At 39.7% G+C, this 25415-nt stretch overlaps 1 protein-coding gene across 1 annotated transcript in view; it reads left to right on the plus strand.

Moving 5' to 3' along the window:
• LOC103172652 (eukaryotic translation initiation factor 5B) overlaps nt 1–25067 on the plus strand; it is a 36163-nt gene extending 11096 nt beyond the window's left edge. Inside the window, 22 exon segments of the mRNA XM_007885390.2 lie at nt 89–731; nt 3228–3442; nt 3974–4124; nt 6365–6472; nt 7175–7258; nt 8691–8756; nt 8920–9047; nt 9050–9223; nt 11914–12021; nt 12107–12217; nt 12353–12420; nt 14252–14393; nt 15548–15679; nt 16529–16711; nt 17730–17891; nt 18679–18810; nt 19455–19586; nt 19678–19754; nt 21124–21288; nt 21845–21983; nt 22162–22323; nt 23741–25067. Coding sequence (XP_007883581.2) covers nt 89–731; nt 3228–3442; nt 3974–4124; nt 6365–6472; nt 7175–7258; nt 8691–8756; nt 8920–9047; nt 9050–9223; nt 11914–12021; nt 12107–12217; nt 12353–12420; nt 14252–14393; nt 15548–15679; nt 16529–16711; nt 17730–17891; nt 18679–18810; nt 19455–19586; nt 19678–19754; nt 21124–21288; nt 21845–21983; nt 22162–22323; nt 23741–23848 — 3390 coding nt within the window. The 3' untranslated portion in view covers nt 23849–25067.
• The last annotated feature ends 348 nt before the right edge of the window (nt 25068–25415 follow it).

Here is a 25415-nt window from a genome sequence, read left to right on the forward strand (position 1 = left end):
CTGAATGAAATAAGATATAAGAAATCAACCTAAGGAAACTTTTCCTGGATAAATGTAAGCTTTTACTTTTCTGTGTGCATTTCAATAGCAGAAAGAAGAAAATGATGATGAATCTGAGTCATTTAATGCAAAGCAAGATAAAAAGAAAAATAAGAGTTCCAAAGCCAAAAAACCTAGTTTTGAAGAAGAGGATGAAATGGAAGATGAAGAGTTTGCACTGGTACAAAACAAAAAGGGTCAGAATCAAAAATCTAGTTTGTCTGATGAAGACAAGCCTAGCAAGAAGAGCAAAGGGAAGAATCCAAAGCCAACACAAAAGCTGGACCTCTCAGAAGATGAAGTTCAAATGACAAAAGGTGAAGCAAATTCATTGAAAGATAGTGATGACGAAGAATCTGAATTTCCTCAAAAGAAAAAAGGTAAGAAAAAGGATAATCAAAAAGGCAAACCACCCCAGACAGGTGAGAGTGATGGTGATGATGATGATGATGAAGAAGAAGAACCCACATTCAAACTAAAGACAGCCGCACAAAAGAAAGCGGAAAAGAAGGAAAGAGAGCGCAAGAAGCGTGAAGAGGAGAAAGCCAAGCTTCGTAAACTGAGAGAAAAGGAGGAATCTGAACAATCCAAAAAGGAAAAGGATCAGCAAGTTCCTTCTCAACAAGAACCTGAAAATGCTCCTGCTCCACCCACTGAAATTAAAGGAGGGGAAGTTCCATTAAGTGTTGAAGGTCAGTAAATTTTTTTTGTGTGTAATATTCCCTCTACAACAATAAGATTCCATTTATAGAGCGCCTTTCACGTCGGGAGGATGTCCCAAGGCGCTGCACAGTTGGGTCAGGACCCGAGCAGGGGGGATATGGTCAGGGTGAGGGGAGGGAAGGGAGGGAGCGAGGAGGGGGTAGAGAGTCGAGAGGGGAGCTGAAGGCACGGTCAAAGAGAAAAGTCTTGAGACCGGCCTTGAAGGAGGAAAGGGAGGAGGCGGCGAAGGCACTGGGGAATAGAGTTCCAGAGCCTCGGGGCTGAGAGGCTGAAGGCCTGGCCACGGATGGTAGGGCGGTTGGGGTGGGGGATGTGGAGCAGACCAGAGCCAGAGGAACGGAGGGTATGGGCAGGTAGGTAGGGGGATAGTAGGTCAGAGAGGTAGGAGGGAGCAAGGCCGTGAATGGACTTGTAGGTGAGGGTGAGGATCTTGAAATCGATCCTCTGGGGGATGGGGAGCCAGTGGAGGCGAGCGAGGGTGGGAGTGATGTGATTGCGAAGTCTGATGCGGGACAGTACACGAGCTGCAGAGTTCTGAATGACCTGCAGCTTGTGGAGGGAGGTGCCAGGAAGGCCGGCGAGGTGAGAGTTCCCATAGTCCAGCCTTGAGGTGATAAAGTTGATGACTTCAGTCACAACTAATAAATAAGGAGTCTAATGGATTTGTCACTTTTTTACCATTTGAATCCAGGTTGTGCTATTATTATTACAATTATAACTTACATTTAAATGCTGCTTTCACGTTTGGAGGATGTCTCAAAGTGCTTGACCATTCTGGCTGGGCATCCAAGTTGGGGGTGGGAGCTAAGGGTTGCTGAGCGAAAATTGGTCAGAGGTGTGTTTTGAGACACGTCTTGACAAGCAAGGGAGGTAGGACGTTATAATAATAATAATAATAATCCTTGCATTTGATATAGCGCTTTTCACGTCGGGAGGACGTCCCAAAGCGCTTCACAGAAGACACTGTAAAGTGAATTGACTGTATATTTGTGGGCGAACGCGGCAGCCAATTGCGCACAGCAATGTCCCACAAACAGTCATAGATTGAAAATGACCAATTTATTATTGTTTCTGATTTTGGAGGGATTATTATTAGGCTCTGTGTGGAGTAAGGAAACTTGTCCAAGGTTTCGCCCTGTCTGGGATTGAACTCAGGTCTCTCGCTTGCAAAGCGAGTGCTCTAACCACTGAGCTACAGGACTCCAGTTGGAGGGATTCTGGTTCCAGTTTCAGTGAGAGTGGGCAGAATGGCTGAAAGCCCACCCATCAATGGAAGGTGCAGGGTATATGAAGCAGGCCGTGTTATCTCAATATATTCAATACACGTTTAATTGAGGGTCAAATCAATGAGTGTGTATGACATTTCTTATGAATAATCTGTTCATATTAGTAGACCTTAATTTTATTATGAATGCAAAATAAAAATTGGCAGAAGTATTTTTTTCAGATGTTTCCAAGCTGTGCCATGATTTCATACTTGAGTTTAAAGAAATACAGATGGCTTGCTTCTGGCCTCGTCCTATGATTTTCTCAGGCCAGCCATTAGTTGTTTTGTTTTGCATATAGCTCCGGCCTGCTTCACGTCCCCGCCTTGTTCGACCCACTATTGGCGGGCAGGCCTTCTGCCACTGTGCCCCCACCCTCTGGAACTCCATCCTGCAGTCCCTCTGCCTCGCCCCCTCCCTTGCTTCCTTCAAGACCCTTTTGAAGACCTTCCTCTTCGACGTGCTTTCGATCTCCCTGCTTCCCCGCCCTCCACTCTCCCCGACCCCCAGCTCGGGTCTGAAACTCTGTCTGTCCAGCGCCCTGGGACGTCCTGACGTGAAAGATGCTATACAAATGTAGTTTTGTTGTTGTTGTATCTTTCTTACTTCTGAAGAAATTTTCCAACTCTGTGTTGTAAAATTGAGAATCATGGCTGCGCCACATTATCGCAGATTCAGTTTAAGAATGCCATGAGTAAATTCCATTTACTTTTCTGAGCTATTCCATAGCAGCAAGGATGAAATAAGCTCTTTCTCTACTGTTTTATTTTACATCAAAACCAAACAAAAGGAGTTAACATCTTAACGTAATGCATGTAGAAATGCAGAATGCAGTTGCATGAAGGCAAGATATTGCATCTGCGGCAAGAATTGAATCTGTGAAGGAGAGTATTTGGGAAGAAATGTTCAGCAACATACCAGCTATGGACATATTATGGGAAATGATTAAAAGTGGAGAGTGGATTAAAAAGACAAAAATGAGAAAAGAAGTGGGTTAAAAAGACAATATATTAGATTCATTGGGTGGGTGGAGGAGGGAGAGAAGTGTTTAATTTTAGCTAATATGTGGTTGTGCCAATTTTGAATTATGAGTGTTGGTGATCCTTTCTTTACGAGTGTATGTTACAAATGTGTTTTACCAAAAAGCTAATGACGGGCAGAATAGCCATTGACCAAAGTGGCATTTGGCATTCTTTCCAGGTGATGAAAATGATGGGGAGAAAAAGAAAAAAGACAAAAAGAAGAAGAAAGAAAAGGATGAAAAAGAGAAGAAGAAAGCAGGCCCCAGTAAGGCTGTAGTGAAAGCGATGCAAGAAGCACTTGCAAGATTGAAAGAAGAAGAAGAAAGACAAAAAAGAGAAGAGGAAGAACGTATACGACGTTTAGAAGAAATGGAAGCCAAGCGCTTGGAGCAAGTATGCTGTTTCTTAATTGATTATTTGGCAAATGAATGTGTCATACTTAGATATTGTCAGTTGTGCTGCTATGAAATTTAACAACTAAATTTATTATAACCTTTTAAAATAAGTTGTAGCTAGCAAAAAATGTGTCTCAAACCGCTTAATGTTAGCACGTCCAAGGAATAAAAGTAATGGGGTATGTTGTCTTCAAGTGATGACATGCCATCCTTCACAAAGTGTTGTTGCAGGCACCTCCTGCACATTTGTTTTTCCAGTAGCAAATTATGGGCAAATATGTGTTCAGGATGATGTCAAATATTGTAGTTCTATAAAATGGTTGCACTAATTGAGAATTCAGTATGAAATTATATACCTTTTTTTAATAAGTAGTTCATAAATAACATGGTGATTTGTAATTTTTATAAAGTTTTGTAGTTCTGAGGTATTGTAAAATAGTTTTTTTACACTTAAGCAGCTACTAAATTGGTTACTGGAAAACACTTTGCTAATTTTTCTTTTAATCGTTCTTTTAATTTTTTTCCACAGGAGAAACTAGAGCAGGAACGAAAAGAAAAGCGAAAGCAGAAAGAAAAAGAAAGAAAAGAACGTTTGAAAAAGGAGGGCAAATTACTAACAAAAACCCAGAAAGAAGCCAAAGCAAGAGCAGAGGCTAGACTTGAACTTCTGCGCGCTCAGGGTATGTATGAAGCTGGAATACCTGCACTCAATTGTATAGCTTTTATAGCACTATGGTAACTAGCGTACTCAACTAGAGATGTTTCATAAGGAGGTGCATTTTATGCAAGAATAATAATAAGCCTTCCATTTGATATAGTGCTTTATCAGGTCTTTGAGATGTTTCAAAACGCTTCACAGAATATACTGTAAAGTGAAACAAAAGCAGAAGTCGCTGGGAACACTCAGCAGGTCAGGCAGCATCTATGGAGAAAGGAAAGTGAGTTAGCATTTCGGGTCCACAACCCTTCGTCAGAACTGGGGCATGTTGGGAGGGAGAGGCTTTTAAGGGCTAACAGAGAGGGGGGAGGCATTCTCTCCGCATCTCCCCACACTCCGATCCCTACCCATTCCTCCACTTCTTCAAATCTGTCTTCCCCCTCCTCTCTCATCACCACCTTATCCAGTATGAAACACACCACTTCCTTGACCCCATCCCCACCTCTCCTTACCTCCTAGCTCCACCTCTTCACCCCTCTATTCTCCGACACCATCAATCTCTCCCTATCATCTGGCACTGTTCCCATCCCCCTAAAAAGCAGCTGTGATCACCCCATCTAGAAAAAAAACCTTTCCTGGACCCATCAGCATATTCTGTGAAGCGCTTTGAGACGTCTAGAAGACATGAAAAGCATTATATCAAATGCAAGGATTATTATTATTATCCCTGCTTTGTAACTACCGGCCCATCTCCAACCTCCCTTTTCTTTCTAAGGTCCTTGAAAGAGTTGTTGCTTCGCTCCTTCCTCTCTTACCAGTCCCTTCATGAGTCTCTCCAATTGTGTTTCCGTGCTGCTCACAGCACAGAAACTTCTCTGATTAAGCTGACAAACGACATCCTGTCCATCTGTGACCTCATCGACCTCTCTGCTGCCTTTGACACTGTGGACCACTCCATCCCCCTCCTTTGCCTCTCCTCTCACCTCAACCTTCAAGGTTCTGCCCTTGAATTGTTCAGGTCTCATCTCTCACACCGTCTCCAATTTGTCTCCGCCAATGGTTTCTCTTCTAGCCACTGCAAAGTCTCATGCAGTGTTCCTCAGGACTCTGTCCTTGTCCCCTCCTCTTCAACTTCCACATGCTCCCCCTTGGTGACGACATCTGCAAACGTGAACTTCCAACTTCCACGTGTATGTGGATGATACCCAACTCTATCTCTTTGCCTCCACCTTCAATTCCAGGACAACTGATGTCTTGACAGAGTGTCTGTCAGACATCAAGTCCTGGATGAGAGCCAACTTTCTACAGCTAAATGTCAGCAAGACTGAAGCCCTCCTGATTGGCTCGTGACAGCACTTCCGCACCGTAGACGCTCGCAGCATCAGCATCCACGGATGCAGTCTGCACCTCACCAAGCCAGTCGGGAAACTGGGCATCTTGTTCCACCTTCAACTGGCTTTCCTTCCCCATATCTGTGCCATGACCTGCTCTGCCTTCTCCCACCTCTGCAACTTTGCCCGATTCCGTCACTGCTTCACCCCTCAAGCCACCGAAACCCTCATACATGCATTCGTCACCTCAAGGCTCGACTACAGAAACCCCCTCCTTGTCGGTCTCCCCAACTCTTCCCTCCATAAGCTGCAGATCATCCAGAACTCTGCAGCTTGTGCCTGACTTCCCATCCCTCAGAGGATGGAATGCAAAATCCTCGCTCTCACTTTCAAGGCACTCCAGGGCCTTGCCCCCTCTTACCTCTCCGCTAAACCCTATCAACCTAACCTGTTCACTCCCTCTGTTCATCAGGCTCCGGCCTGCACCATGTCTCCCGCTTGACCTGCCTTACCATCTGCGGCTGGGCTTTCAGCCTCTCTGTCCCCACCCTTTGGAACTCAATCCCACAATCCCTTCGCCTTGCTCCCACCCTCGCCTCCTTCAAGGCACGACTCAAGACCCTCCTTTTCGACCGTGCCTTCAGCTGCCCTTCTACCTCTCAGCCCTCCCTCATCCCAACCCTGCACCCCCACACTCGGGTCCTGATCCCCCCACTGTTCAGCGCCTTGGGAGGTAGAGCATATTATCAGACAGTATATTTTACTTCATGCAAGCGTTTCTTATGTACAGAACAATGCAGGTGATATTGAAAAGACCGAGCAGGATACTCTCTGCAGCGATTGCTTATGATGTGTGTGATTAAAATGGGAGGAAATTCTTAAATTAAAAATAAACTGATTCTTATTAGAATTCTTCACTTTGCTTTTATAGGTATTGAGGTGCCATCCAAAGATTCGATGCCAAAGAAACGACCAATATATGAAGACAAAAAGAAGAAAAAACAGCATCAGGAGAACAAAGAAGATGAGTGTAAAGATGGTGAGTATTTTATGTTTCACCACCTAAATTTTAGGGTATTGGATTATTAAGCTATTTTTGTAACATAACCATAAGATCTTGTTGGTAGGTAAATTTATTTTTTAGAGTGGGTATAATTCTTACCAAGTGGAAATGTTAAGCAATTCAATTGAATTCTAGTTAAAGACATTGTTGTTGTTCTAAACATATCGTTCTATAATTTGTCTCCTTTTTATGATTCACTTGGAACAAAACGTCACAGTTGACCCATTCCAAGGCCTTCAGGTGTTTTATATTATGGAAGAACTTGCCATCAGATTTTTGGTTCTTTGGAAAAATTGCAACATCTTTATAGTTGCCTGCACATCTTTATGCTTGCCTATACTTTACCACATACTGATTGAGACTGTAAACTATAGCCCAGTGTTAATGAAAAAGTATTGTAAGTTGATACAATCTGATCTTAAAGTAAATTGTTTTGTTTGTTCTTTAGTTAATTAAAGGGGGCGAAGTACCATCAGTTAAACGGTTGACACATTTGTACATTGTGTTTTGTGCCAATTCAGTACCAAAACATCAAATGTGTTCATTGAATTCGATTTTTCTATCATACCAACAGAATGTTGGACCCAAAGACTAAATTTAAAGTTGTTTGTTCCAAACGATCTGTTTCCTCGCCTCCCAGTAAAATATGAAATCATAATTCCATTTTACTTATTACAGAACCCTTGGAAGTCAGCCCAACCCCAGCAGTTGAAGAAGTTGAGGTAATTGAGACCCAAATAGAAGCTTCACAGCCCACACCAGGTTAGTAGTTTTTCATGTTTAGGATCTATTACTGGAACCTGTTCTCTTTCAAAACCATTGTGACGTACACTCACATCATTGCAGTTTTCTGACAAAAGGAGAAAAATTTAAGTAAAATTTAAAGTTAGATCTTTCATTCTGAATATCATCCACACAACATAGGATTGAGTACCATTCTACCACCAACATTGAGGCAGCTTCCCATGAAGACTAGTAATATAACCCTTATCTCGTAGACAAGATATCTCAAAACATTTCACAGGATTTTTCCGTGAAGTGTAATGACTGTGTATTTGTAGGCAAACATGGCTGCCAATTGTCCCAAAAGCAGCCATGAAGTGACTGATCATTTTATTTAGAATATTGTTGGCCAGTCGCATCAGTAGAAACTCCCTTAACTTTTTCAAAAATATAAATGAATGTTGTTGTTGAACTCTTGTCACTTTTAGAGAGAATGATTGCTAAGAATGGATTGAAACCGTATTTGTCCACTGGGTACTTGACGTCTATGTTCCTTTCTACTCCCCCACGAATGTGTATACATTACAACTTGGAAAAGTCTTACCTTTAAAATCGTATGATCGTCTTAAGATCGTCTTAATCGTTCTGACTTCTGACTGTCCAGCGCCTTGGGACGTCTTCCCGACGTGATAGGTGCTCTATGAATGTAATTTTGTTGTTGTTGTTGTACATCCACCTGAGTCCCATTCAGGTTGCTATCCAAACCACTTAGGTTTCTTTCTACTCGTATTAATAAACTCTTAACACTGCTCCCCTATCCCCCATTACTCCCGCACTTACTAGCTGCATTGAACTGTGGGAAATGACGCCCTAACCCATCGACGCATATGCACTTACCAGGCAGCTGAATTAAATCATGGGAAATATTATCTTGATCCATCAACACATCTGCAGAAGAGCTTACTTTCCCGCAATTTAATGAGATTCTTGCCGGTAAGTGTGCATGTGACGACGGGTCAAGACGCATTGAATTGCAGGAAACGTAATCTTGACCCATCACCGCGTGTGCACTTACCAACTGCATTAAATTACACGTGCGGAGTGTAGATTATTGATTAAATTGAATTTTAGATGACTTATACAAGTTTACCTGCAATTCAGATTTCGCGTAATCGGTTCCGACTGATACAACTTTATGTAAGTACTACTGTATTCTGAAATTGCTTAGGATGTAAAGATGCACAGGGTCTTCCTGGAGAGCCTTTAAGGTACAGTGTAAACTGTATACTGCAGCTTCTGTGACCAGATTCAATCAGTAATTCTATTAGAGAATTTGCTGAATATATTGCTACTTCTTGACTCACCAAAGGCATGTTTGTTCCACACCATTCTACTTGGTGTTCTGTCAGTGCTGACAGTGACCGTCTAAGGGTTAAAAATATTAGATTTATTTCAAAATTTTGCTTCACAGTAGTTGAAGAAGAAAAAGATGTTGGTCTGGATGACTGGGAAGCAATGGCAAGTGATCATGAACAAGGTGAGTACCATATATTTCTTCTTAAAACATTTTAATTGCTCTTTTTTATACGTACATGGAAATCACATATTCCAGGGTATTTTCTCCACTGATTATTTTGCTGCATTTTTTTTACAATATTTCCAAGGCTAATGACTTTTAATGTTGGAACTGTTTTTGACAGAAATGAAAACTATCCACATTGAACTGAAAGAAAAGGCTGAGGAAGAGGAGGCTGAGGAGGATGATGATGAGGAAGAAGATGAGAATGAGGAAGATGGAGAAAGTAATGAAAGTGAAGATGAAGAAGATGAAAGGGTTCTGATGAAACGAGGACCGTATCTCAGAAAAAACTACCTGAAGTGGAAAAGAGTTCAAGACAGAAACCAACACAAGAATTTAGCTCAGAATCTGATTCAGAGTCAAATTCTGAAGATGGACGAACGAAAGAAGAAAGAATTTATGATGATGCAAAGCGACGAATTGAGGTATTTTGTTGTTTTCCAGTCTGACTTAATAGTTGGGAAAAAAATGAAAAAATTACGGAGTCTATTATCAGAAAGGAAGTAGAAGATTACCTACATAAAAACAATCTATTAAATAACAGCAAGTTGCATTTATGTAGTACCCTTTAGGCGGGGTAGCGCCTTGGAGCACTTAACAGTGGCTGATCCTAATGCCGAGCCTGGGGGAGGGAGCATGATTGAAGAGAGGCCTTCATGTGCGATCTGAAAAAGAAGAAGGAAGGGGTAAGCTGGAGGGATTGAGGGAGAGCGTTCCAAGGTTTTGGGTGTACTGGCTGAAAACACGGCCGCCAATAGCAGAGCGGAAGGGACGAGGGAGAAGCAAGAGGCCAGAGGCAGCAGGTGGTGACCAGCATGGGTTCGGGAACCCAGCCAACATGGGTTGGAAAGGGTAGGTCTTGTCTGGCACATCTCATAGACATTTTTAAGAGTTGACAGCCCAAGTTGACCAGGAATCCATATGATTACTATATCTAGACTTCCAAAAAGTTTTTAACAAAAGTACCAAATTTTAGTGTATAATAGATAAACCTAGATCAGTACTTTAGAATGCACCAAAACAGAACAACAAGAGAACATAGGTTTAGAGATGTTAAGGGCAATTTTAGGACAAATACTAGGATGCACTAGATGGTAATTAATGATTGCAACAGGTTGCCAAGAAGGGTGGCCAGGCCATTGGACTCATTTAAAAAGCAGCTTGATGCTGTGAGGGGGGATGGGAGGGCGGGTGTTCTGGAAGGATAAGATCTGATGGGTCAAAGAGCTTCTTGTCTAAACTTCTTGTAAAATAAAATGAATTAAATATACTTCACAGTGCATCTTTTTCTGCTACCTCTTAGATTGCATAGTATTTCAGTGAACTGCTTCTTACAATACAAAATTACATTTTGTAATTTTGTCAAAATACATTTTACATTTTGTCTTGACGTCGTAAGGCACTGAACAGTAGGGGTTAGAACCTGAGCGGGGTAGAGGGGTGGTGTTGGGATCAGGGAGGGTGGAGGGCAGAGAGGGTAGGAGGTGGCCGAAGGCACGGCAGGGTGGAGGGTAGGAGGCACGGTCGAAGAGAAAGATCTTGAGGTGTGTCTTGAAGAAGTAAGGCGAAGGGAATGTGGGATGGAGTTCCGGAGGGTGGGGGCAGAAAGGCTGAAGGCTTGACTACCGATTGTAAGGCGGGCCGGGCGGGAGACATGGAGCAGGCCGGAGTCTGCTGAGTGGAGGGAGTGGACAGGTTGATAAGGGTTTAACAGGTTAGAGAGGTAGGAGGGGGCAAGGCCATGGAGGGCCTTGAAGGTGAGGCAAAGAATTTTGAACTAGATCCTCTGAGGGATCACCAGTGGAGCCGGGCGAGGGTGGGTGCGGAAGAAGACACGAGCTGCAGAGTTCTGGATGATCTGCAGCTTGTGGAGGAAAGAGTTGGGAAGGCCAACAAGTAGGGTGTTGGCATAGTCAAACCTGGTTGTAATAAGGCATGTACGAGGGTTTGATTCATGCGTAATCTTTAAATATGCTCATTGATTTATTGTAATCTTGGCTTTTGTTTGTATTCCTCTGAATTGTTTTCACTCTCCAATATTTTCCTCTTGCGTCTCTCCCTGACTCATGTTGGAGTATACTTTCACAAGTGGCCATTTTTTGTGTGAGCTTGGGCAGTGAGCTTTACTAACTTATTAGTAACGTGGAGTCCTGTAGCTCAGTGGTTAAGCACTCGCTTTGCAAGTGAGAGACCTGAGTTCAATTCCAGGCAGGACGAAAACTTGGGCAAGTTTCCTTACTCCACACGCCTAATAATAATCCCTCCAAAACCAAAAAAAAAAAATAATAAATTGGTCATTTTCAATCTACGACTGTTTGTGGGACATTGCTGTGCGCAATTGGCTGCCGCGTTCACCCACAAATATACAGTCAGTTCACTTTACAGTGTGTTCTGTGAAGCGCTTTGGGATGTCCTCCTGACATGAAAAGCGCTATATCAAATGCAAGGATTATTATTATTATTGTTATTCTAGCACAAATGAGCTTTCTGTATTCATTCCCAATCATCATACGTACACTTTTCAACAGGGCTGATCAGTAATCTTGGGCTAGTAATTCTGCCTGGTTTCAGACCTAGAATTTCAGACCATGTAGAATTTCGACAAATTCTTAAAATCAGTCTTAATTTGGGAGCTAGTTTTTTGTGTGTGTTTTTTGTTTGAAAGCCAGGTAGAATTTCAGGCCAGGGAGTGTGACGGAATACTAGCCCATAGATGACTAAAGCAATATAGCTTTATCTACTTCTGCTCTGGCTGAACTTATCTAATCCAATGCAGACAAAGGACTGAAACTGTCAATGCAATGCAGTCTACTTACCTACTGTGCTTTTTGATAATATTGATGTTACCTTCATTTTGAATCCAGCATTTTGACTGAAGATGTCAATGTGTGTGTATATAATATATATATTTTGTTACATTTGATATAGCACCTTATCACGTCTTTGAGAGGTCTCAAAGTGCTTCACAGAATATACTATAAATTGAATTGACTATATTTTGTGTGTGAAATGCAGCAGCCAATATATCATTTGCAATTTAGGAGTAAATATGTTTTAAAATTCCAATTTATTTGGGTGTTTTAATGTTTTTCTTTTTGCAATTTGTTTTTTTCAGAAACGCAGAGCAGAAAATACTATAAATGTAAACTATGAAAAACTACGAGCACCAATTATCTGTGTACTTGGCCATGTAGATACGGGGAAAACCAAAATTCTGGACAAGGTATACCCAAGAATAATCCACAAAATTGTGTTTTTCTCAATTAAATGCAAAATTTGTGTTTATAATCTGATTTTGCTGTACACAGCTTCGTCATACACATGTACAAGATGGTGAAGCAGGTGGTATAACCCAGCAGATTGGTGCAACCAATGTCCCTCTGGACACCATCAAAGAACAGACTAAGATGGTGAAAAATGTAAGTGTTAAAATACAGTAGTGTGATTTTTTTTCAAATAATCTTAATGGGTTATGTTTGCACATTTGCACCTATGATGAGTATACACGGAACATATTTAAAAAAATAAACTGTTCACGTTTCATTAACTTTTAGTTTGACAAAGACAACATTAAAATACCAGGAATGCTGATCATTGATACACCAGGTCACGAATCCTTCAGGTAAATGTTTCTCCTCTTAAAACTATGCTGTTAGACTTGATTGCTATTTACCTCAGGCACAACCTCTCTTTTTCTGCCCCCCCCTCCTTTACCGGACAACATCCACATCAACATGTCCAGTCTTGCTATTCTAATGGTCAGGCAGTATCTATGAAGAAAGAAAGTGGGTCAACGTTTCGGGTCCACGGCCCTTTGTCAGAACTGACGAAGGGTTGTGGACCCAAAACGTTGACTCACTTTCTTCACAGATACTGCCTGACCTGCTGAGTGTTCCCAGCGACTTCTGTTTTTGTTTCAGGTTTTCAGCAGCTGCAGTATTTTGTGTTTTGTTTGGCTATTCTAATGTTCTGCATGCTGGACTTCACAGCTCCTCCCTACACAAGCTGCAGGCCATCCAGAATTGCATCTTCTGTCCTATCCCAAACCGAGTTCCATGAGGCCTTCTTGGCCCATTGGCATGCTAAATTCAAGATTCTCCTCCTGACTTTCATGTGTCTCTCTATGAACATTTGTGACTCTGCTGTCCCCTCTACTTGGCAGGCACTTGCGTGCTTCACATCCCCTGCTCCGTTTCACACTCAGGTTCAGTATTCAGCCATTCTATCTTGCTCTGGAACTCCAACCCAAGGTCCTGCCACGTTGCCTCCTCACTCTCCATAAAACCTTTCTGTTTAATTGTGCTTTTGGCAACCTCCTCCCCCCTATTTTTAAGAACTACAGAAGGTTATCTTTCAAATGAAGACAATTCTATATTTTAAATATTAAAAATATTTTTGAGGTAAATTTTAAAATGGTTTTGAGGTTAAGACTGGAATTTCCGGCTTTGGATTCTTACCATCCTCAACTACGGGTGATCTTTCCTACCCTCTTGAGTAATAATACAAATATAAATTTATATTTATTATAGTGCCTTTCAGATAGGCATAGCAAGCTCCTGGACAGTTCAGGGTTTGCACCCAATCTGGGATGGGGGTAAAGGAGGGCGGGGGAAGATAGCTAAGAGGAAGGTCTTGAGGGAGACATTGAAGGAGACAAGAGGAGTTGAAGGAAATCTGGGATGGAGTTCCAGAGAACGGGGCAGATACACTGAACGTGCAACACTGAGGGTGGGGGCATAAAGCAGGCCAGTGCCTGCCAAGTGGAGGGAGAGGATAGGTCGGTTGGGTTTGAGAAGAGTGGGATGAGATCGTGAAGGAATTTAAAGGTTAGGACAAGATCTGTTGGGGGATGGTAAGCTAGTGGGGCAGGGCAAGAATGGGGGAAGGAGGGATAGGCTCGCAGAACCTAGTGCGGAAAAGGACACAAGTTGCAGAGTTCTGGAGAGTCTACCGTTTGTGGAGGCAAGAGCTGCATAGCAAGCAGAGTTGGCGTAATCTAGCCTGGACGTTATGTATGTGTGGAATCGGGTCTTGTTGGCCCGAGTGGAGAGCTGAGCGGGTCAGAGTATGAATATGAGGTTTAAAGGACAACTGAGAGTTGAACAAGACATCAAGGTTCCACACAAGTTCCACAAGGTGGAATGTGCATCAAAGTAGTTTGATGTTTTCAGGGCCTGTGGTGAGAAGGTGCTGACAGGAGCCAAGCAAAATCTTGTTGACGTCCAACTGAAGAAAGTTAGAGCTTATCCAGGACTTGATGTCCAACAAGCTCTGATCAGAAGAGCAATGGTCCTGGGATCGAGGATGGAGGCAGAAATTATAGTTGAGTGTCATCTACCTACATGTGGAAGTAATAAGTAATCTTTCATATTAATGGAGAAAATTCTTGTATGCAAGAGTTGCATTTTATAGAGCTTAGTATTAAGCAATTGCTTTTACTTTTCCCTTTTCAGTAACTTAAGAAATCGAGGCAGTTCTCTCTGCGATATTGCAATTCTTGTGGTTGATGTAATGCATGGATTGGAACCGCAGACAATTGAGTCCATTAATCTGCTGAAGACAAAAAAATGCCCTTTTATAGTTGCACTTAACAAGGTAAGCAATATTTTAAGCAGCACAGTCAGGGAATTTTATGACCTGATCCTGATTTTTATCATTCAATCAAACACTCATTTCACTTTTTTATTTAGGACTTGCGATTTAATGTTTAAATTTAAATATTTTAAACTTTAAAAAAGTTGGCAGCAGGAAGTGAATGCTGCCACCAAGTTTGTTTGTCAGCAGCCTAATTATCCAACATTGCCCAGGTGAATAAACTTGGTTTAATTCTTTTTAAATATCATAGAAATCTTAAATGTAAAAGTGTTTTGCTTTCTCTAACTGAAGTAAAATCTTACAAACATTTGGTTTGTTACAGTAGAAAAGCTATCATCAAGCAGAAAGTTTTTATCATGATGGTGAAAAGTGTTTTGTTTCTGGGCACACTTTCAAGCTTTTCTACATGTATATATTGGATTTGAAGTACAAATAAACAAGTGTTGAAAATGAAGAAATTGATTATTTTTGATCCTTACAAATTTCCAATATTTTATTATTTGCTTTTGTAATTATTTAAGGTGTTTGCTCATATGATATTTCTTATAGGGATTTCCTAATATTAGAAAGTCCCTATAAGAAATATCATAAACTGATTTAAAAAGTAGTTTAATGGAAAGAAGGACTTTGATTCAATTGTAGGCTTCATCCAGCTACCCTACTCAAGTGGCTCAGCACATTGATGGTTCTACACATTGTGCCATGAAGTGGTCGTATTTGAATTCATTCTCACACTCAGCAGGTCCTGTGAAACATTGTGTAAATCCCAGGCACAATGCTTCACAGTAGAAAAACAATTGATTTCCAGCTGCTGATGTCTGGCTTCAGAAACCTGGGATTATAGCTTCCCCCCATTCCCCCCCACCACCCCAATCAATTGCAGAAACACAATAGTAAACCTATTTTAACTATAACTGCAATAAAAATTTAAATTTTGAAAATAATATGTTATAAAATGTTATTAAAATATCTATTTGTAGGTTGTGGGACACACAATAAATAATTTGAGTGTTAACAGTACTTCAGAATTTAAGAAAATCATTTTGCAGATCAGTCATATATTCTATCACCAATCATACAAAGTGGCATATATCTTGTTTGAGTTTCAATACAGTTTGAGAACGTAAACTATTATTGTTCTTTTTCCATGTCAGATTGATAGATTATATGATTGGAAGAAAAGTCCGGAAACAGATGTGGTTAGTGCATTAAAGAAACAAAAAAAGAACACAAAGGATGAATTTGATGAGAGAGCCAAATCCATTATTGTGGAATTTGCTCAACAGGTTTGATGAGGCTTTTTCTATCATCTCTTTTAACAATATGTGCATTTAAAAAGATGATTTTAAACAAATTAGTGAAAAATGTAAAACTTGTGTGGAATAGAGTTGGTAGGTTCAATAACTACTGTTCTGTATTTTTTTATATGGTTGTAAGGCTATGATAAATGAATGAAATGATATTTCAACTTTTTTCTGCTATTTTGCTAAGGTTTACAAATATGTTGAGCTCTTGGCAATCAGTATTGCCATTTTCTGACTTTAGGGTATGTGAGTTATCAAAAAATATTTGATTGCATTGACCTATGCCGAAATGTAGTAATGATGTAGTTGCTACCTTTTTCATGATGATAGTCTAAGGATTCATATTTTAAAACATTACAGGTGAATGCTGTACAAGAGAGCAGCAATATAAGGAATGAGGGTTGATTCTCCATTCTGTAAAGATTCCCAAATATTAAACAGGGCAGAAAGAGGTGGATGGTATTTTTTAGGCCTGGTGGAACGAGCTATTGGGTAAAAATTCTGTCCAGTGTTACACACAATACATGATTAAAATGGGAAATCCCATTAAAAGCCAATATCACGGAAGGCTGATGCATGTAATTTTGAGTAGAAATTTTACTCTTGTTTGCAGAGCATAAGAGTAAAATTCAGTATAAGAGTAAATTAATGACCGAACTTAGGATATTTTCTCAACTTTTATAATGTCTCCTAAGCCAGTGTGCATTGATTGTGTCTGTTAACATTGCTGTATCAAATTGAATAAATTGTTGAGAGTTCTTCAGTGAAGATGAAACTCCACGGAATTTGCTTATTAGTGGTCTGATGGAGAATTTGTGTTACATTTTTCAGGGTCTAAATGCTTCTTTATTCTATGAGAACAAGGATCCACGTACATTTGTCTCACTAGTACCTACATCAGCTCATAGTGGAGATGGCATGGGCAATCTTATTGCATTGTTGGCAGAGCTGACCCAGACCATGCTGGCCAAGAGACTGGCTTATTCACTGGAACTAAGAGCACAAGTTATGGAGGTATACATGTAAATATACTATAAACTGTGTGTGAGAGAGGAAGAAATGTGATGGTTTCCAATTTAAACTAGAAGAAGTTTTTATTGCTACAGTAAACTCCAGAAAACTCAACCCTGGCTTAACTTGTCACTACCACTTGAGTAGCCATTCTGTCAATATTCCAGCCACCTCCCATGCAAAATGCTAATAAAGGGACTCTGCTTTACTTGTCCGTCTGCTTTACACATAACTAATCACATTCTAGAAATTCTTGTAAGTACTTACAATGTAAAATTGATTGGATAACGCAACCCTAAATAATATCAAGTTATTTGACCATTGGAGCATTCCAGCCAAGCTATTGTCTCTTCGACCATGCCTTCAGCTCCCCTCTCGACTCTCTACCCCAGCCTCGCTCCCTCCCTTCCCTCCCCTCACCCTGACCATTTCCCCCCTGCTTGGGTCCCGACCCAACTGTCCAGCGCCTTGGGATGTCCTCCTGACGTGAAAGGCGCTCTATATATGAAATCTTCTTGTTGTTGATCTTAAACATGCATTTTACAACATGGATCCTGCTGCATACCCCAGCTGTGTTCTCCCCCTCTCCCCCTCAACCTGCTGGCAGTGAGTCAAGCTATAGAACCCTATTATTACACAACTAATACGGGAGAACTAGGTTTTTCGCACTCCACTCCCCCCCCCCCCCCCATCCATTGAGCTACATGCAAGACCCTCTTGGTCTGCATGGCTTAGTACTGCACTGAACAGGTGCATTTATCCTGAGCCAGGAAAGCTCTGAAGTATTTGTATTTTTTAAAAAAAGTTTTGTAGCAGAGTGAAATCTTTTCAGTCGCTAGCAGATGCCTATTTAATGACTGCTACAGCTACTAACTGTCCTTCTACACTAGCTGGTAAGTAGCGAGCAGCCATTTGACAACATTGTTAAGTGGCAATTTAAGAATATATCCTGTAGTATTAATCACTGTATAATTGATACTAATAATGAATGCATCTTTTTTTATTGGGTGTTTTTGTTCAGGTAAAAGCACTTCCTGGAATGGGAACAACTATTGATGTAATTCTAATCAATGGTCAACTGAAAGAAGGAGATACCATTATTGTCCCCGGAGTTGAAGGTCCTATAGTTACGCAGATCAGAGGTCTTTTATTACCACCCCCTCTCAAAGAATTGAGAGTAAAGGTACGGGAAAGCACTGCATGTTTTATATTCTATATATTGGGAAAACTGCACGTAATGAACAGTTTGCACGCACTAGAATTTTTTATGAAAAATTAATTTTGCTTATTGGTTCTGGCTTGATCCCACTCAGTGCTGCATCCATCTGCAACCATCTCCTTCAAACTACATAGCAAGATGGGAAGGAGACAATTTAGTAAAATACAATAAATTTGAATGTTAATGTAAAATGCACCTTTCTTTCCCTATTTTGTTGAAGTAATATTTGATCGTGTTTACATGTATTACATTATTTTTATAATATTTTTGTGGATGGACTTTCAGGGAATGTTCCAAGAATAGTTCTGATTTTGACTGTTGGATATAAACAATATTAATACTTTTCTCTCCATTTTATCTTTTCTGTACCCTCAAAAAATCACTACAGGATCATTGGTTGCATAATAAACATGTGATAATAATTCTCGCCCCTTATCACTGTGTTGAGATGCCTCAAAGCACTTCACAGGATTTACTGTAAAGTGGGGTTTGACTGTATATTTTGTGGGCGAAATGTATCAGCCAGTTGTGCACAGCCATTTCCCACAAAAAGCCATAGAGTGAGTGACTAATTTTATTTGGGGATTGTTGGCCAAGACACCAAGAGAAACTCCCTTCTCTTTTCGAATAGTGTCATGGAATCTAATGTTCACCTGAACATGCAGGCAGGACCTCGGTTTAACATCTCATCTGAAGGACAAGGCAAGGATGTTGATCTTGAAGTAGTTTTGAAGTCTCTTTTTCTTTTCAGAATCAATATGAGAAACAGAAGGAAGTCTGGGCTGCACAAGGCGTGAAAATTCTTGCTAAAGATCTAGAAAAATCTCTTGCTGGTTTACCTCTACTAGTGGCCAACAAAGATGATGAAGTTGCAGTGCTAAAGGTTTGTGTACTTCCTATGGGTAGCATGGCCATTGCTGTACAAAGCAACAGAAGCCTGCCAGACAGTTCTTTCAATGGCGAGCTACCTGGTTTTAGTTAGTTAAATCTACTTGTATCCCAACACACGCTTGGGAGTTCTCAAGTCTTTACTCTTGCCAACCTGTACCTAATAATCTCCAGAATTGGATATGTAGGGTGCATCTCTCTTGAGAGTGTCAGAAAGTGAGTTCCAGACATGGAAATTTCCATGTGTAGGTGACATGCATGGTAAGCCAGACAGTTCACACGCTTTTTTTTAAAAAAAGTCCCAACTTTCAGGTCATCATGTTGTTTCCTGTGTTTGATGACCTGGCAGTTGGCTATTTTAAGCATGGTTAGCTAAATTGACCAGGCATTAGTTTTCCGCTGATAACTGGCATTCTGCTATAATAATGAGAAATGAACTCTCACAACAATTGTGATATCACTTTTCATTGGAATAGAATAATGACTACAAGTTCTGTATTTGGAATGATCTAATTTTTTTAAAAAATTAATAGTAATTGCATGATTCGATCTGTGAAATCCGCATTATGTTGTTCAGTTATATAAATGTTTTAATGTTCAGTTAAGTAATTCAGTGCCCTGTCGTATTGCTGTTAACAGGATGAAATAGAACATGAATTGAAACAAACCTTGAGTTCTATCAAACTCGAGGACAAGGGGGTTTATGTACAAGCCTCTACATTGGGTTCTTTGGAAGCACTGTTGGAATTTCTCCGAGGTTCAAGTGTGCCAGTAAGTATCTATATTTCAAATCTACAGTATATTTTTTGTTAAAATAGAGCAGTACCAGTTACAAACCTGAGCCTATCTTTTTCGGAAACAGTATGCTGGAATTAACATTGGACCTGTGCATAAGAGAGATGTGACAAAAGCTTCAGCTATGCTTGAACATGATCCTCAGTAAGTAACAAACTACTGCAGCAGCAAATTGTTTGTTTTAAATAAGAGTGGAAAGTTATAAATGTTTTCTAGTTGTATGTTTGTCTGCAAAATAACTTCTGGTAAATACTGATATGACCAAGCCATCAAACACAATTTAAACAGCAGTAGACACATCGCTGCTGGGCATCAGGTTTTATTTCCTCTATTTTCACACAATTCTTCCATTCTGTTATTGCTTTATTTAATGTTCCGTTGAGTAACCTGTTGCATTTGTTTTTGCAATTTTAAATAATTTTTTTAATGTTTAAAAACGGCTCATATAAAATAGTAACAAAATACAAAATACTGCAGATGCTGGAAAACAAAACAGAAGTCGCTGGGAACACTAAGCAGGTCAGGCAGCATATATGGAGAAAGGAAAGTGACCATGACCGTTCAGGACCATGACCGTTCATCAGAACCGAACAGAACTCAAGTTCTGACGAAGGGTCGTGGACCTGAAACGTTGACTCACTTTCCTTTCCCCGTAGATGTTGCCTGACCTGCTGAGTGTTCCCAGCAACTTCTGTTTTCATATAAAATAGTAACTTGTTTCAGTAAATATTATTGCTTTAATTCATTATGTGCATTTTACAATGGTTGTGCGTCAGCCTGGCTAAGTGGCACTCTCTGTATCAGAAGGTTGTGAGTTCAAGCCCCACAGTGGGGCTTAGATTATGAGAGTTTCATCGCTCATTAGATTGTTAACATCGAGTTCCTCCATGTTAACAATCAAATATGCTGCTATTGTTGGAGGTGCTGTCCCACCTGCTTGTTCAGGTGAGCAGTAAAGATTCCATGGCACTATTTGAAAAGAGGAGGGAGTTGCTCCCGGTGTCCTGGCCAACTACCCGCCAAATAAAATCGGTCATTCACTTTATGGTTGTTTGTTGACATTGCAAATTGGCTGCTGCGTTTGTCAAAAATATACACAGTGAAGTGTATATGTTTTACAGTATATCCTGTAACGTTTTCGAGACATACACTCAACATGAGAGACAGTATGTCAAATGTAAGCATTATTATTCATAATAAAAGCTCTGGAATTTGATCTAATTTTGACTAATGCCATTTAGGTTTATTGCCCAAGTACGGGGTTAAGGGATTTTAAAAAAAGAACACTTAACTATCTTTAACAACTAAAGGTGAGCTAAAAACTGTTTTCTTTCTATTTAGGACCAGTGTAATTTAATGCATTAGAATTTGGCTTACTAAAATTCACATTATGATCAGTTACACCAAACATTAGATATACTATTTTTCCTATAATTTTACCTGCAGGTCGGTCGGATTTTTTGTTTTGAATAATGTCTATGTTGTAAGTAATTTTATTGAATCATACTTGTAGGTATTCGGTGATTCTTGCATTTGACGTGAAGATTGAGCGAGATTCTCAGGAATTAGCTGATTCTCTTGGGGTCAGAATCTTCAGTGCAGAAATTATCTATCATTTGTTTGATGCCTTTACGAAATACAGACAAGATTATAAAAGACTAAAGCAAGAGGAATTCAAGTAAGGAACTGACTGTTAATACATAACCTGACTTTAGTGCATAGTACTTATGCATAGAATACTAATTTTACTATTGGCCTATGCAATAATTATATATGTATATATTTCTACTAGCTCGCCTCCCCTGGAGCTATTTGCTGAAATCTCATTCCTCTGCTCTATCACCATAGCATTTTATTTTTCAAGTATTTATTCAATTCTCTTTTATCATATGATAAGATTCTTGATGGAAAATTTGATGGTTACATAACTGGTAAACAGCATTTTCCTTCAAAGTATTGTTTTTGCTGTTTTATCAGCGTGTTTTATCAGTATGTTGAAATGATACATTTTGGAAAAGGAGTTAGATTAAAGTTATTGAAATCAAGCAAGGATAGATAGTTAAGGAGGGTTCAGAGGAGGGGCAATAAGGAATTTAAAGTATGAAGATACTGGACTGAGTCACCACATAAACACAGAATGCAGTAATTTTTCATGTTGAAGAGGGTTTGTAACAACTTTTGCATTTCATGTATTGTGTGAATATTTAAATATCCAAAGTTTTCCCCTCTTTCAGGCATATAGCAGTTTTTCCTTCAAAAATTCGCATTCTTCCCCAATTTATCTTTAATTCTCGAGACCCAATTGTTGTTGGAGTTACTATAGAAGCTGGCATTCTCAAACAAGGAACTCCAGTGTGTGTTCCTGCTAAAAATGTAAGTCTCCATAATGTTTGCTGCCAACCACTGAAATCTCTACATGTTTGTACTTTCATTGTTTTAAGATGAGTTCTTTATACAAATTTTAATTTCTTAACTCAACTGTTCATTTGAAATTATTGGACTTCTAATACTGTAGCAGTTCACTGTTTTTGTTTTTACTTGCTCCATCCAGTTTGTCGATATTGGAATTGTTACTAGTATTGAAGTGAATCATAAGCAGGTAGAAGTTGCCAGGAAAGGCCAGGAGGTCTGTATCAAAATTGAACCCATACCTGGAGAAGCACCAAAAATGTTTGGACGGCACTTTGAAGCTACAGACTTCATTGTCAGTAAGGTATGAGTTGGATTGACAATAAATGATTCCTTGCAAGAAGCATTCTCTTTTCTATACAGTATTTTTCAGAGTATGAGTATTTCAATGTTGCTATTTATGAAGATTCCCCAGAAGAAAATTGCAAAGTAATTTCCAGAGCAATGGGAAAGAAACCAATTTAGTTCTCGTGAAGAACATTTTGAGTGGCAGTGCAAGTCATTTTGTCAGTGCAAAATGACATCTGCTTTTTGTACATTAATTATATTTCTCCCTCCCCCCACCCCCACCCCCCCCCCAACATTAGAGGGAACATTAACATTTCCTATTCATTGGGGAAATTGTAAAACCCAGGATCCCTTTTAAGATCTTATGAGAGTGCAAGGTCTATTGTTTTCATGCTGTAGAAAAACCCCATCTTGGAAACCTTCCCCCTTCCATTTTTTCTTCTGTCAGCAGCAGTAGCTAAACTGTTGCTCTCTATGTGACTTACCTTTATTTGGCCTGTTGATGAATGATCTCACTCATTAGACTACATGGCTATATCTACAATCTTTGTTTACAAATAGCCTTTTCATGAGCTGAAAAAAAATGAGAGCCATTTCTGCGGAAGGGAAACTTAGGTAGCATTATTAGTATTGGTTCATGAGGGGTGATAAATAAACTAGACATTTCTATAGTCTGTTGCCTTTTCTCTTTGCTTCACCTCTGTGGGATTGCTATTTCTTGTTTCAACTACATGTCCAAATCACTATCTTTCCTCAAATGGCTCCATACCTGCATGGTTAACTCAGTGACAATATTCACAGTCATGAAGACAGTTTTCACATATATGCTGGCACGAAGCTCTGCCTCTGTCTCCACCCTCAATTCCAGAATTGTTGATGTTGCCCCTCATATTCAGTTCTGTGTGAGACTCAACTTCCTTCAACTTAAGGACTGAAGTTGTCATGTTCTGTTTTTGCTAATACCTTTACACCTCTGATTTCAACTCTTATCAACCCAACTGGCTGCTTAGGTTTAAATCATCCTCTATCAGATCGAATTCAGCCAAAATTCCTTAGCCTGAGTTTTCTCTCTCATGTTTCTCACATCCTTTGCTATCTTGCCAAAATCCCACTCTATCTGAGTACCCTGTTGGGTTGACGTTTAAATTCCTTGTCCATGCCTTCAGATTCCTACATGATTTTGCACCTTTCTGTCTGCAAAAACTACCAGTCCACTGATTGTTTATGTTCTGTTGGCGTTTGGATAGATTCGTTCCAAGACTACATCCAATATAAATATAATTGCTGTGCATGTGCGAAGTAAGGCACTATGTCGGCAGCAACCTAATGACCCAGTAGTAATTTGTGCTATAAAGAATTGTGTAATAGCAGGCTACATTGTACAATATGTGGCTTGTTGGATTATCTGTCTTACACTAACTTTTGTATTACAGATCAGTCGACAGTCAATTGATGCCTTGAAGGACTGGTTCAGAGATGAGATGCAGAAGTCTGATTGGCAGCTCATCGTGGAACTGAAGAAAACATTTGAAATTATCTAACTAATGCTGTTTTTCACCATTTCGGGCAAAAAAAGATTTCAGCAAGGGTAGCAAGAGTAAAAGGACTGAATGAGAATGAAGTCTGTGTTTCAACAGGAACTATGAAAAGCCACACTGGATGCTGAGAGTCAGAACCCAGAGAAAAAGTGGTTATGGCTAGTAAATGTTTTCCATGACAAACCAAAACTCTTCCACTGGTTTGACAGTGATCTGTTTTAAATGTTCCTACAGTTCCCAATGTGCCTGCTTTTTTTTGTTTTTTTTCCCCCCACCCCCCAAAAAAATGTATTGGCTGCTATTTAAAGATTTCTCCTTTTCAGCAGACAGATTTTGCAAGCAGCATTTCCAGAATCTTATTTACTGTATGAAATAATGAATAAAAGTGTTTGAATCCTGTGTGCTACAGTGCAGAAGCAGTGTTCAACCTTTTGACTAGTAATTTTGGGTATAAAGAATTGTTCTCTATTCAAGGAGCTGCTCTCTTCTCAGCCACTTCACAGACGCCTAATTTTGCTTTAGTGCCTATAGACTTTTATAGAAAATTAGGTAACTGAAGAATTCCACCTGCATTGTGAAAGAATATCGCATTGATCAGTCTTTTATTGCTTGCACAATTGATGGTTGTGTGACCCAGACTGTAAACTTTCAAAACTCAAATCACAAATAAAACTGAAGAAAATAAGATTTGTATTTCTGATACCTTTCTAATGTAATTATTACCACAGTGGGTGGATGCACAAAGCAGCAATCATTTCATAGTAATGAAATGAGGTATTAAACACAAATTCTCTGAGCAGAATCATGCATGAGAAAATTATATTTAATGCTCTTATCCATAATAAAAGGATGGCCAGATTAGTTAAGGTAGTTTGACAGAGTTGACTGAACAAAAGATTGTATTAAATTGAGTGCGATACTAACTTGGCCAAAATTGGTGACAGTGAACACTATATAGGCTACACTTGCCATTACTAGTACTTGTACTTTCTGGATATCCTTCTGTGTTTGTGTTCATTCTTATTGCATCCAATTTTTAAACAGTCTTTTGGACCTAATCTGACCTTTTTTTTTAAATTTGGTCTCCTGTGTTCTGATTCAGAATGAATGTTTTCCAAGTCTGATGCACACTAGTGTCCCAAGGCTTGGGGTCTCATAACATTCTTGTGATGCTGGGGTTTTATGTGATAGCACATTATGAAATAAAGTATATAATTCAAAATTTGGGGGATGACTTGTATTTCTTTTTAAAAGTCAATACTATACTTCTAAGTTTTAATTGCCCAAATAATATTCTTGTGTATTAAATGTTCTGAGTTCAATATCAGTTTTGAAAGATCATGTGCTCTTGCTTCTGTTGTATTGATGGTGAAGTAACTAAAAGATTGTTTCTGTATCTCCAAAGGTACCCTTCTCACCTTCTCAATGCGTAGAGACATAGGTGAGATGACTAGGTAGTTGTTAATTTGACAATTGGTTTAATTTATCTAATTTGTCTATTTTTACTACCCTAAAAATGTTTTTCAGATTTACTTTCTCTTTTTCATGACATCTTGTGCTAATTGCCTTA

The sequence above is a fragment of the Callorhinchus milii genome, unplaced genomic scaffold (genome assembly GCF_018977255.1).
Source record: "Callorhinchus milii isolate IMCB2004 unplaced genomic scaffold, IMCB_Cmil_1.0 Scaffold4, whole genome shotgun sequence".
Taxonomy (NCBI): domain Eukaryota; kingdom Metazoa; phylum Chordata; class Chondrichthyes; order Chimaeriformes; family Callorhinchidae; genus Callorhinchus; species Callorhinchus milii.